Below are 12869 nucleotides of genomic sequence, written 5' to 3' on the forward strand. Positions count from 1 at the left end.
AAACAATTGGAGAGCAAAAGGTTGTCCCTGCGCCTCAAAGGCAGTCACAAGCACAATTATATAATAGCTACCAAACATTTTTATTTCTTCATTAATACAAAACCTTAAATTAGGAAAGTTTCTGAAAGTAGCAAAGTCTTTGCATATCCATTTAAAAAATAATAATTCCTAAAGTCCCTAATTCCAGAAGTCCTAAAATCAAGGACTATAATTATATCAATTATAATATACACAAACAAAGGACATGGTGCAACTGAGAGACACAGAATAAATGAATGAGTAAATAAGGGATGTTTCTTTGTACAAATGTGGACCAATCTCCAAGACACCTTGTTAAGTGGAGGGGAAAAATTGCTTAAGAGTTTCTTCAGTTTTTAAATGGGGGAAAGTGCAAGAAGATGTGAGCAAATGTTCATAACTACACATATATGTATGAGCTTCTTTATACATATGTATATATGTATACACATATATACATATAGAATACTTAATAAATCCATAAAAGTGTTTAGGAAGGAAAGGGATGGGATGGGTAAGCTATTTACTCTCTCTGAAACTCAGCCTTCTTATCTGTGGATTAAAGAATATAATTCTACGTATTAATTATGAGAATTAAGTGAAATTTTGAAGATGTCTTGCAAAGTGGTAGGCATAGAGCAGAAATCCAATAGCCATCTGTTTCTTTCTCTTAAAATTACTACTGTAATAACCGTGTAACACAGAGGTCAGCGAACTCTGGCCTGTGGGCCAAGGACAGCACCCCCAACCCCTGACCCCACACACTTGTTTTCATAAGTAGTTTTACTGGGTCAGAGCCACATTCATTCCTTCATGTCAGCGATTTTCAACCAGTGTGCTGCAAGGATTTTTGAAACATGCAGCACCTAGCTACTCAGTCAGGGACACTGACCTCCTTTCCCTTAGACTGTCCAATGAAAGGTGACAACAGCCCACACAGTAGCTGACTGGTGTGAAAATTATACCTGGTTTTTGTGTGTGTGAGATCAGCAAAAAATATAGTTTCGATGCAATGCAGAATTTTAGTAATTAGTTTATGTGGGCCATAAGACTAAAAGAAAAGTTGGTCATCATTGCTGTGTGTGGCTGCAGCAGAATAGCAGAGCTGAGTAGTTGCAGCAAAGCCTATATGATCACGCAAAGCCTAAAATATTTACTGTCTGGTCATTTACAGAGGAAATTGCCGATTTCTGGTCTCACGAATCGTGGCCCCTGCTCTGCCCTTCTCTAACCGCTGGATGGGATGATGAGTTTTCATGAGCCAGATCTCTCTCCCAGACCACGTGTCTGCGAATGGCCGATCTTGGCTCACTCATGCCCTCTCTTGTATCTTTGCAAAGGTCTCCCAAAAGCCGCGGTGATCAATCATCAGCGCATATGGCATGCAACCTTCCTCTGTGCTCTAAGCGGGGTGAACAAAGATGATATCATCTATACCACTCTGCCCTTGTACCACAGCGCTGCGCTTCTGCTCGGCCTACAGGGGTGTATTGTGGCTGGTAAGCTTTTTCTCTCAACAAAGCATTTGAGGTCAGTACACATTCCCACACACTCGTAAGAAAAGGGAATTCAAATTTGGCTACTCTCCTGTATGCTGGGAAGTTGTTTACTTCTATGTTAGTAACAAAGCTATTTGCCTCACACGCTGCAAGCAGGTATCTAAAATAGTTGCTATTTTTTTCATGCCTGCTTGTCTAGTAGTATAACGCTTTAATTATTTGGTATGTCAAGGAGAAAACTCTCTAAAGATATTAGAGGTTTTTATCGAGGTTAAAATATTTGATTCTCATATGCCATCAATAATTCTCTGACATCATGTCCATCTTCGGGAATCTGCATGTCAGCCTCCATCGGCGTCTAATGTAAACTTGTCCTTCCGCTGTCCCTTTCCTGCTTTGTTCTTCCCTGGTCCCATGGCTCCTCGGCTCCGGTCAGAACACCTGGCTTGTCGCCTCTTTTCTTTCCTTCTCAAGCTCCACCATTCAAATCAGAGTTGCCATCCTCTCTTCTTTCAGCAGGGTCGATGCCACTTTTATATGTAAGGCTCCGTCTAACATTCCAGGAATGTTCCCTGGAAAAGGAAACATACCTCTTCCAGAAAATCATCTGTAAGGCTCTAACCTTAAAAACTAAATTTTTTCTTCTTATGTGGTATTTTACTACAAATAATCGTATGTGTGTACACACATATATGAGTATACACTCATATACATGTACAATTGGAAAAGCATCTGCCTCTTTCCTCATCAACTTACTGAGCAGCTGTGAAACAGCCCCACATCAGCTTCCAAATCTGTGAGCAATCCCTGAGCCTGATCACATTGCTGGGCCTTTTAAGAACAGGGTGACTCTGAGACTCCCAAAGGGGCAATTCAATTGCTTACACATTTGCTTAAGCAGCAAAAATACATGCTATAGAATTAAAAGTAATTTTTTTTAAATGTCTCCTCTTTGAAAACAGTGGACTTTGGTAGGAGTATAAATAAACTAATAACATAAAAATATTTGAGTTTACTTCACTCTGCTACATTTCATGTTTCTAATTAGGTTGAATACAATAGATACATTATTTTGACCCATTGAGCTAGTTTTCTATTGCTACTGAACAAGTTACCACAAACTCAGTGGTTTGAAAAAACACAGATTTATTCTCTTACTGTTTTGAAGGTCAGAAGTCCTAAAATCAAGGTATCAGCAGAGCTGCTTTCCTTCTGGAAGCTCCAGGCAATAATCCATTTCCTTTCCTTTTCTAGCTTCTAAAGGCTGCCTGCTTTCCTTGGCTCATGGCCCCTTCTTTCATCTTCAAAGCATATCACTCCAACCTTTTGTTTCCATCATCCGGTTTTCTTCTGCCCTTGACCTTGTTGCCTTCCTCTTAAAAGGGCCCTTGTAATTACATTGGACCCACCCAGATAATCCAGTACAATCTTCCCAGCTCAGAGTCCTTAACTTAATCACATCTATACAGACCCTTTTGCCTTGTAAGGTAGCATATTCACAGCTTCTACAGATTAGAATGTGAACATCTTTGGGAACCATTATTCTCTCTACCTCTCCCAACAAAGAAAAATTCACCTGCTTGCTCAAGAACATGCCTCTCCATTGCCCACAAAAATCAAGTCTGGTTCCTCCACCTAGCACTTCCAAGCTCTCCACGATTGCACCCCTAGCTGCTTCTCCAGGGTCATCTTTCATGAGCCCCCCACACTTCCCCACCCCTGTTACAGGCTCGCTGAGTCTTGGCCATCCTCCAACACCCTCTGGCCTTTTCTGTCTTTATGTTCATGCCTGCAATTCTCTCACCTTTCTCCATATTCATTTCTCAACAGCTAATTCAAATCCTACCTCTTTCAAAAAATGTCTTTCTCAGCCCTTGCCCAAGCAGAATTAATGTGTATACACACACTCATGTTCCCTTAGGGGTGCATTTTAACCTCTTGTTTACGGCACACTGACTTTTATTCGAAAAAAATTGTATGTATCTTTTTCTGACTAGATTGAAAGCTTCTATAAGACAAAACAAAGTCTCATTTGGGTTTGGGTTTGGGTTTTTTTGCATCGAATAGGATTGGTACTCAACACTTAGGAATCCAATATTTAAGTTTCTGCCTTTTAGAGTGGCGAGTTTAATTGGGGAGGTGTTTTTGTAGCACTTTTTTGCCAACACTTTCTATGCCTTCTCTGCAGGTGCTACTCTTGTTTTGCGGAACAAATTTTCCGCCAGCCAGTTTTGGGACGACTGCCGAAAATACCACGTCACTGCCATTCAGTACATTGGTGAACTGCTTCGCTACTTGTGCAACTCGCCCCAGGTAACTCCCCACGCTTCATTATGTTTTTGAAATGGATAAAATGAGAATTCAAGTCACTCTGGGTCATGCTTGGCTGCAGCTGATTCACATATATGTTTTTATTTTGAACTACAACTGTTTGTCACAACAAAGTGCTGGACACCACTGCTAGGTGACAGTTGCTGTTAATATTATTATTCCCTCTCTTTGTCTGTGTTGTCACATTTCACCCTCTGCTTTGCTCTCTGCCTATTTAAAGCCTACTCACTTTCAAAGCTCGGCCCAAATGATGCCTTATAGGTCAAACCCACTTGGGTCACTCCAGCAAAAGTCATTACTCCCCTCCCTACCTCATTTGATTCCTACCTACCAATGTGTCCTGGTCACAGTGCAGGTGTTTGTCTTCATGTCTCCCATTCTCTCTAGGATGTAAAATTTTTGATGGCTTGGACCACATCTTGTCTCCTGGCCCTCTCTTATACCAAAGGCATTCCAGAAATGTGTTTAATGCTGCTTAATGAATAGATCCCTATGTGGCTTTTGAAACCATCCAACTAAGTCTGATGGTTTGGAACAGATGCCCCGAGGTAACCCCAAGGGCCTTGGATCTACCCTGTTTGTGGATGTCCAGATATTCTGATGAAGCCCTTTGTGAGAGCAAGTCCTGCCCAGTTCCTCAGCTCTCGCCAGAGATATATAGCAGCCTGCCTGGGGACCAAATCATGGTTTCTCGGCAGTGACTCTGCTGACATTTTAGGTCCCTTTGTTCTTTGCTGTATGGACTTACTCAGTGCACTGTAGAATGTTTAGTAGCATCTTTGGCTTTCACCCAGGACGTGCTGGTAATACCCTCCCCTCCTCCCCTACACTGTGATAATCAGCGTCTTCAAACACTGCCAGGTGTTCCCAGGCAGACAAAATCACCCTCAGCTGAGAATCACTAGACTAGAAAATACAGTCAATTCACCAGATTCTACTTCCTTTAATCCTTCACTCCTCATAGGAAAGCATTCACAGAATCACTAGGCTGATAAAATGCTATTTATAAACAAACATCTGTTACGTTCAACTGATACAACAGCTGCTGTGTGGCATAGAAAGAAGTGTCAGAAGCTCTAGTCCCAGTCATCTCCCTCAGTCTCTGCCCACTGGGAGCCTCGTCAGAGGCTCCTCCTACTGACTGTCAGATGTGTCGCCCTGCCTCTTACCATGGGTTACCGCATGGGTCCCTGGGTTACCACTTTTCACAGCATTGCCACCTCTGCCACGGTGCAGGTTTACGTGACTGCTGTCTGTCTCCCCACCCCCCCCACCCCCCGTTAAATGAACGCTCCACATGCCAGGGACTCTGTTCAATGCCAGATACCCAGGATTAAGATCGGTACATGGCATGTCCTAGGCATCCACAAATTTTGCTGAAGGAATATCTAAATTCTTACCACTGAAAGATATATAGTTAAGTTAAAGGATGTAATATGTTCCTCCATAATGTTTGGGCTTTGCACTTATTCAGATTTGGGGGGCAAATTCCAAGGATTCATGGGGGTCATAATTAGCTGTGAGCTGGGTTAAGACCTTTTCTACAGTAATTTCTGTTGATGTCATTATTGAATTTTTTTCACGTCAGTATTCTATCTGGTCCTCAAGATTGCATTCTATTAAAGCCCAGAAATTCATATCCTGCCCTTCTGTTAGGCTTTTCTTTTCTGCCTTAAAGTTACCTCCTTGCTGCATAGAACTTTCCTGAGGGAGGGCATGTCACTCCTCTTATTTCTAATGGGAGCTGCCTTTGGACTTGAGGAAAAGAAGCATATTTGCATGTAGCTCTTTCAGGCTCACACACACTCACACATACACACACTTCCACCTTTCTCTTTCCTCTTAACGTTGTCTCAGATGCTGAGACAGTTTGGGGTTTTATATCTTCAAAATACATTAAGGTTTGATGTATAATTCATGGATGACCTGAAATCTAGAAGTAGGTTTGGAGTTCCTCCTATTTGCCCTCGCTTCTCACCCCCACCCCTGAATTCGGATTTGTCTGCAAACTACCAAAAGAAGTATAAAAATGATCTGGGTTACAATACCACCAAAAACACCCTTCATTTAAAGATTTTTTTAAAAGAGATGATCATACATATAGAAAACCCTAAAGATAAAAAGAACCCCAACTGGTGTGGCACAGTGGGTTGGGTGTTGTCCTGTGAACTGAAAGGCTATTGGCGTGATTCGCGCTCAGGGCACATGCTTCAATGGCCGGCCAGGTCCCTGGTTGGGGATGTGCCAGGGCAATCAATGTTTCTCTTGCACATCAGTGTTTCTCTCTCTCTTTTTCCCTCTTCCTTCTCCTCTCTCTTTAAAAATAAATAAAATCTTTTTTAAAAAGGCAAAAAAGAAACTGTTAAAACTAATAAATCAATTCAGCAAGGAAGCAGGGTTCAAAGTCAACACATAAACATTAGTTGAATTTCTATACACTAACAAAGAACAATCTGAAAAGGAAATTACAAAAACAATTCCATTTATAATAGCATCAAAAAGAATAAAATGCTTAGGAATTAACCAAGGAGGTAAAAGACTTACATAATAAAAACTACAAAACATTTGCTGAAAAAATTAAAGAAGATATAAACATAAATGTAAACACATCCCACATTTATGAATTAAAAGACTTAACATAATGAAATGTCATACTACCCAAAGCAATCTGTGCATTCAATTCAATCCCTATCAAAACCTCAATGATGAATTTTGCATAAATAAAAAGAATCCTAAAATTAATATGGGTTCTCAATGGACCATAAATAACCAAAACAATCTTGAAAAAGAAAAATAAACTAGAGGAGTCACATTTTCTGATTTCAAAACTTACTACAAAGTTATAGTAATCAAAACAGTGTGTTGCTAACATGAAGACATATAGATCAGTGGAATGGAAGGCCCAGAAATAAACTCTGCCCATGGTCAAATGATTTTTGACAAGGGTGCCAACATCATTCAATGGGGAAAGAACAGTGTTTTCAACAAATGGTGCTGGGAAAACTGAATATCCACATGCAAAAGAATGAAGCTGGGCCCTTACCTGACACTATTTGCCTCTACAGAAATTAACTGAAAAGGAAGCAAAGAACTAAATTTAAGACCTGAAACAATAAAAACTCTTAAAAGAAAACATAGGACAAAACTTCACAACATTGAATTCGACAATGATTTCTTGAATATGACAACAAAGACAAAGATAACAAAAGAATATTAGACAAAGTAGATCTCATAAAAATTTTTAAATTCTTTACCTCAAGAACACTATCAACAGAGCAAAAAGGCAACCCACAGAATGGGAGAAAATACTTGCAAATCATTTATCCGATAAAGGATTCATACCCAGGATGTATAGAGAACTCCTAAAACTCAACAAAAATATAACCTGATACAAAAATAGGCAAAGTACCCAAACAGATATTTTTCTGAAGAAGATATACAAATGGCCAGTAAAAACTTTAAAAATATTCAATGTCACTAATTATTAGAGAAACACAAATCAGAACTCTAGTGATATACCACTTCACACCCATTTGGATGACTACTACCAAAAAAAGGACAGAAAACAGCAAGCATTGGCAAGGATGTGGAGAAATTGGAACCCTGTGTACTCTTGGTGGAAATGTAAAATAGTACAGTTACTATGCAAAACAATATGGCAGTTCCTCAAAAAATTAAAAATAAAATTACCATATGATTCAGCAATTCCACTTCTGGGTACATACCCCCCAAAATTTAAAGCAAGATTTCAAAGAGCTATTTGTACACCATGTTCACAATAGCTAAAACATGGAATCAATCCATGGAATCAATCATCCACAGATGAATGGATAAGCAAAAAGTAGTGTATAAATGTATATATACAATGGAATATTATTCAGCCTTAAAAAAAGAAGGAAATTCTGCAGTATGCTACAACATAGATGAACCTTGAAGACACTATGTTAAGTGAAATAGCCAGTCACCAAAAGACAAATACAGTATGATTCCCCTTACATGAGGTTCTTAGAGTAGGTAAAACCATAGCGACAGAAAAGTAGAATGGTGGCTAGGGAGGGAGGCAATGGGAGTTACTGTTTAATGGGTACAGAGTTCTATTTTCCGGAGATGGATAGTGGTGATGGTTGCACAATATTATGAGTGTATTAATACCACCAAGTTGTATACTTAACAATGGTTAAGACGGTAAATTGCGGTATGGGTGTTTTATCACAATTTAAAAGGAAAACAGGTTATGCCAGGAAGCCCAGATATCTGTGCATTTAAATGGAGCTTGAAGAAAGATGGTATTAAATCGACTTCTCACACAAAAGTGGATAAAAACCAGAACTAATGGTGGAAGGCTCTGAATCAATGTCATCAGGATCTTTCTCAGCCTTACAGCTGCCTCAAATAGACCATATTTGGGGTGGCTGACACCACCAGCCCCCAACATGGATATCAGGGAGGCAACACCTGCCTTCGCGAAGCATGTGAATGAAATGACAACCTTCCACGGACATCGCATGGCTCCTCAGGAGAACCTGCAGTAATGCTTCTCCTCCCTCTTCCTAGTGGTAGTCAGTGGCTCCTTTGGCAGGGCAGAGGACTAGGGAGGAATGCTACCCGCCACCCTCAGGGGAGGAGTTCAGACTTGGCTCAAGGGACTTAATGTAGTGCTTAAGAGCAAGGACTCTGGAGTCAGCAGCCCTGACTCCTGACTCTACCCTCTGAACTAGGTAGTTAACATCTCTGAATCTGTTTCCCAACAGCCAACAGAGGAAATAATCGTACCTGCTTTACAGGAGGCTGTGAAGGCAAAAGGAGATGATGTATGTAAAGCATGTAGCAAAGTACCTGACACTGAGTAAATAACCATCAGGTGGTAGTAGCTATTAATATCATTATTTTCGGTGCTTACGGGTATATAGCTCATAGTAGGTGCTCCATACATATTCACTGAATGAATCAAAGAAAACTGCTACACATACACAAAGGAAGAAATAAGAGAAGGCATTCAAATTAGTCACTCTCGTATACTGTTGAGAAGGGCTTGGGTAGCAAAGCTATTGATTTAAGTGATTTTGACAGTACTACTGTTGAACAGTCTTTAACTATTTACCTGTCTTCAGTTGTTACATTTCAGGCTAAGTGTTCAGAGCACCTGCTTAATCATGAAAAGCTAGTTTAGTTTGTTTCCTGCCTTGGGCACTCGTCGGCTCCCATCTCGCCTGTGTCGTTGCCTAAAAAGGCAGTGTCAATCAGTGTTCCAGTTAGTTACTGGAGCACAATACATCTAAAGCTGAGTGTTTCTCTACTCCAGTTAGTACTGAAGCTACAGGAAGGGGCCCAAGTGAGGCTTTGTCCTGCTTGCCGGGAGTGCGACCCAGGCGGGTGGGAGGAGAAAGAGGGAACCAAAAAAGGGTTCCAGGGGCCACGCATTGGAGGCGTGATATTAGGAAGGTCAAATAAGATAGATCAGAACTCCGAAACAGCTGAATAAACCCAGCTTACCTCCTAGTGTTATCTGCCATTCTTTAAAATTAGGTAACCTCTGTAGTCCTTTCCCAGCCCCAAATTTCCATCTCTATATCCCTTCCATTCTGACAGAAAGCAGAATAGAGAAGTATGTTGCAGCACAGAGTGGAGAGTGGCAAGTTTGACCTGCAGGAGCCAGGACAGGGACAGCCCAGAGGGAAGAGGGAAAGAGCAGAATCAGGGAACATTTGTGACAGGTGAATTTTGAAGGATGCAGAGAAGTTTTCCAACCATGAGGGAAAGAAGGGCCTCCAGCCGGCTGGAACGCATGTGCGGAGGAGTGGAGTGAAGGAGTTGGCATACCGGCAAACTGCAGGCGGTCTAGCAGAAGGTGGGACTGACGGACTGGGCCTTTGCCGAGAACTAAATGTGACTGTGACAAAGCACCACCAAAGGGCCTTTCGTGGGAGAGTGATGTGGGGGATGGTGTTTTTAGATGGTCCTTTGGCTGCAGTGGGAAGATACACTGGAGGGAGAAGGGCCTCTTCTGTGAAGCAGAGAAGTCTAGCTTCACCCTTTTATTCCTCCAGTGGGTGCTTTTTTCCCTCCTCAAGGAGCCAGGCTGAGGTCTAGTACATTCGTTATTAGCATATTAAGAACACAGACAGGAATTTTTTCTAAGATGGTGAATACCTTCTGCCCCTTCACCTCTTGGAAGTCTCCCCAAAACCAAGGGGATGAGAAGAAGACACACAAGCTCCATTGTCTTAGACATTGAGACATTGCATCAGGGAACTACGTATTACAAAGCTGAATCTGGAGGTGACCGACATTACAGGACTGAGGAAGGTGAAGCTTAAGCAGCAGGGCCAACAGAAAGGAAATTGGAGACACCAAACACAACTGAAGATGGGATCAGGTTTCAGGCTTGAGAACAGGAGGACTTTTGAACGTTAAAGTCTGTGCAGGAAACAGCTAGACCTGCTGCTCTCCTCTGCCACCCTTAGAGGAGGTAGGAGATTTATTATCTGACAGAGACCTAAGTAAGCCTTGAACTCAAGGACCCCAAGAGTAGAGCAGGAAAGGGGCAAGGCCCTGAAAATAGAAATTGAGTCAGTATTTGTTTACTGACCAGGGAGACCTCAGCTCCCTTTCCCTGTACAGTTTTTTTTAAATATTTTATTTATTTATCTTCAGAGGGGAAGGGAAGGAGAGAAGGAGAGAAACATCAATGTATGCTTGCATTTTGTGCGTCCCCTGCTGGGAGTTGGCCTGCGGGGAACCGGCCTGCAACCCAGGCATGTGCCCTGACTGGGAATCGAACCGCACTCCAGTGGTTCGCAGGCCCACGCTCAATCCACTGAGCTACACCAGCCAGGGATTCCCTGTACAGTTTTTAGACCTCCAGTAGCCAGTTTATGCTTGTAGGCAAGAGATGGAGGAGGCTAATTCTTAGGAAGAACTCAACTTGTCCAGAAAAGAAGCTGAACTTTGGCTCCCTGACCCATCCCCAGACAGTGCAGCCCACCTGAAAACAGCGTCCCCCACCACACAAAGCTGCTCAGACATCTTTTAGTTGCCTTATTTCCAAATACAAACAGACATCAAGGATCAGCAGCCACCTGAGAAAACCTTCCAGCAGGAAAGATCATTTAATAAAAAGAAGCACCCATTCAAACAGCCCCCCCAAAACTTACCAAAGCCTGTAATTAATATCCTCATAGAGGTTAGAGAAGATAGTATTCCCATAAAACAAGAATAGTATGCTGTCAAAGAGAAGAATAAAGCCTCCTGAAAAATAAAAATATAATTTAAAAATTGTTAATTCATAGAAAGTGTGGAAGATAAAGTTAAGAAATCTTACAGAAAGTTAGAGAAAAGATAAAGGGATGGGCACGAGGAGAGTCCAGGTGATAAAATTGGAATATCAATCCAAAAGATCTGATATCTCATTAATGGGAAATCAGGAAAAGAATAGAGAAAATGTAGAAGAAGAAGTTATCAGAGAAATAATACAAACAAAAACTTCCTGAGAGACAGCTTGGAAAGGCCAGTAGAGGACCCAGTGAAAACCGTGCCGTGACGAAATGCAAGCCTCCCGCAAAAAGAGAAGGAAAAGACTCTGTAAGAATAACATTTGACTTGCCTACACTGCTGCAGGTCGGAAGGAGCGGTGCCTTCAAAATACTAAGTAAAAATTGTTGCTTAAAAAAGTGCTGATCAAATTATTGATCAAGTGTACAATAAGAATAGTTTCAGATATTCAAAGTCTCAAAATAATTTACCTCCTATACACCAGGGAAAGTGTTCCACCCAAACAGGAGAGTGAAAAGAGAGAGGGAGGTGAAGACAAAGGATCCAGGAAGGAGCCTCGAGGGGAGTCCCCAGGCCTGGGGAGCAGCTGGTCCAGGCTGGAGCCAAAGGCTGAAAGGAACTTAATGGAAATTACATCATCTGATTGATTGCACCATATGGAAAATTTCTCTTAGAGGCTGTGGGAGAGTGAGAAAAGACGAACATAGAGAAGCTAAGAAAACAAAGCTCAGGGGCAAGGAGGCCATTAATTCCAGGAAAAGCAAAAATTCGTTCAAGAATGTAGTAATAGTATATTATTTGGCTCATCAATACTATATTATGAGCGAAGTGATATGAGCACTGAATATTGATTTAACCAAAATTATGATATTGGGAAAATGGAAGAGAGCGTAAGTCTCATCTAGCCCAATAGTACAAGTAAGTAATGTCTAAACTTGATTAATCAAAAGATAGCAGTATAAGCATTTAATTTAGAAATCAGAGGATAAGAAACAGCTACAAGAGTTAAAAGTGTCTGCCTCTGGGTTGTAAGTAGGGGCAAAGGATGACAACAGAGTAGCAGAATGAACAGCTTTCTTCATTTAAGAGCCTTTCAGTAGTATTGGATTCTTAAACCATTCTTAAACCATATTATTTCTTAATTCTTAAATTAAGAAAAGAGGACTCTCTGAAGTCACATAGATTTGGATTTGAATCTTGGAGCCATCGTGTTGCTACCTGTGTTACTTTGGCAAATTATTTTAATCCTGTCAGGCTTCATTTTTGTTTTTGTTTTTTTGTTCAATTGTAATATAAAGCGAATGCTTTATTACCATTCACATTGTTAAATGTTTTTATTAAATTTAGTGGGGTGATGTAAGACAGTACAGGTCAAATATCTGACACGTAGTAAAGCCCTCCAAGTTTTTTGCTTCCTCTGATTACCTGGTGCCCTATATTCCTCTCTGGATACCTTCTCACCCTTCACCAGTCACTAAATCCCCGTGTGGATTTAAATCCCTCCAGGTGTGTTTGCGTGTCGCGGCTTACCTCCTCTATGGAATACAAGGTTTGATCCTTATTTAAAAACAATGAGCCAGGTGACCCTTGACCTAAACTACAGATATTTCTTTTGAGGAGGGACTTTGGTGATGTGAAAACACGATTTCTCCTCTGGGAAAGGAAACTCAAGTCGTAGCTAATGCTCTCAGACACTGGGAGCGAAAGCCTACTTGAGAATCAGCCATTTCAGTAGGTCCCAGAATCTTG

The 12869-nt window shown here is 41.2% G+C and overlaps 1 protein-coding gene and 1 long non-coding RNA gene across 2 annotated transcripts in view; one reads left to right on the forward strand and one right to left on the reverse strand.

Annotated features, from left to right (window-relative positions):
- SLC27A2 (solute carrier family 27 member 2) overlaps window positions 1-12869 on the forward strand; it is a 53111-nt gene that overhangs the window by 19744 nt on the left and 20498 nt on the right. The window contains exons 3-4 of the mRNA XM_037054611.1: window positions 1359-1517; window positions 3706-3830. Of these exons, the coding sequence (XP_036910506.1) occupies window positions 1359-1517; window positions 3706-3830 (284 nt within the window). The remainder of the gene's footprint in view (window positions 1-1358; window positions 1518-3705; window positions 3831-12869) is intronic.
- On the reverse strand, window positions 2725-11847 carry LOC118992613 (uncharacterized). The gene is made up of 3 exons (XR_005067656.1): window positions 11600-11847; window positions 8148-8149; window positions 2725-2736 (listed from the first exon to the last, which is right to left on the reverse strand). It is a non-coding gene; the product is annotated as an uncharacterized LOC118992613 (long non-coding RNA).

Source organism: Sturnira hondurensis, unplaced genomic scaffold (genome assembly GCF_014824575.4).
Source record: "Sturnira hondurensis isolate 20B ecotype Veracruz unplaced genomic scaffold, ASM1482457v3 Scaffold0008196, whole genome shotgun sequence".
NCBI classification, from domain to species: Eukaryota; Metazoa; Chordata; class Mammalia; order Chiroptera; family Phyllostomidae; genus Sturnira; species Sturnira hondurensis.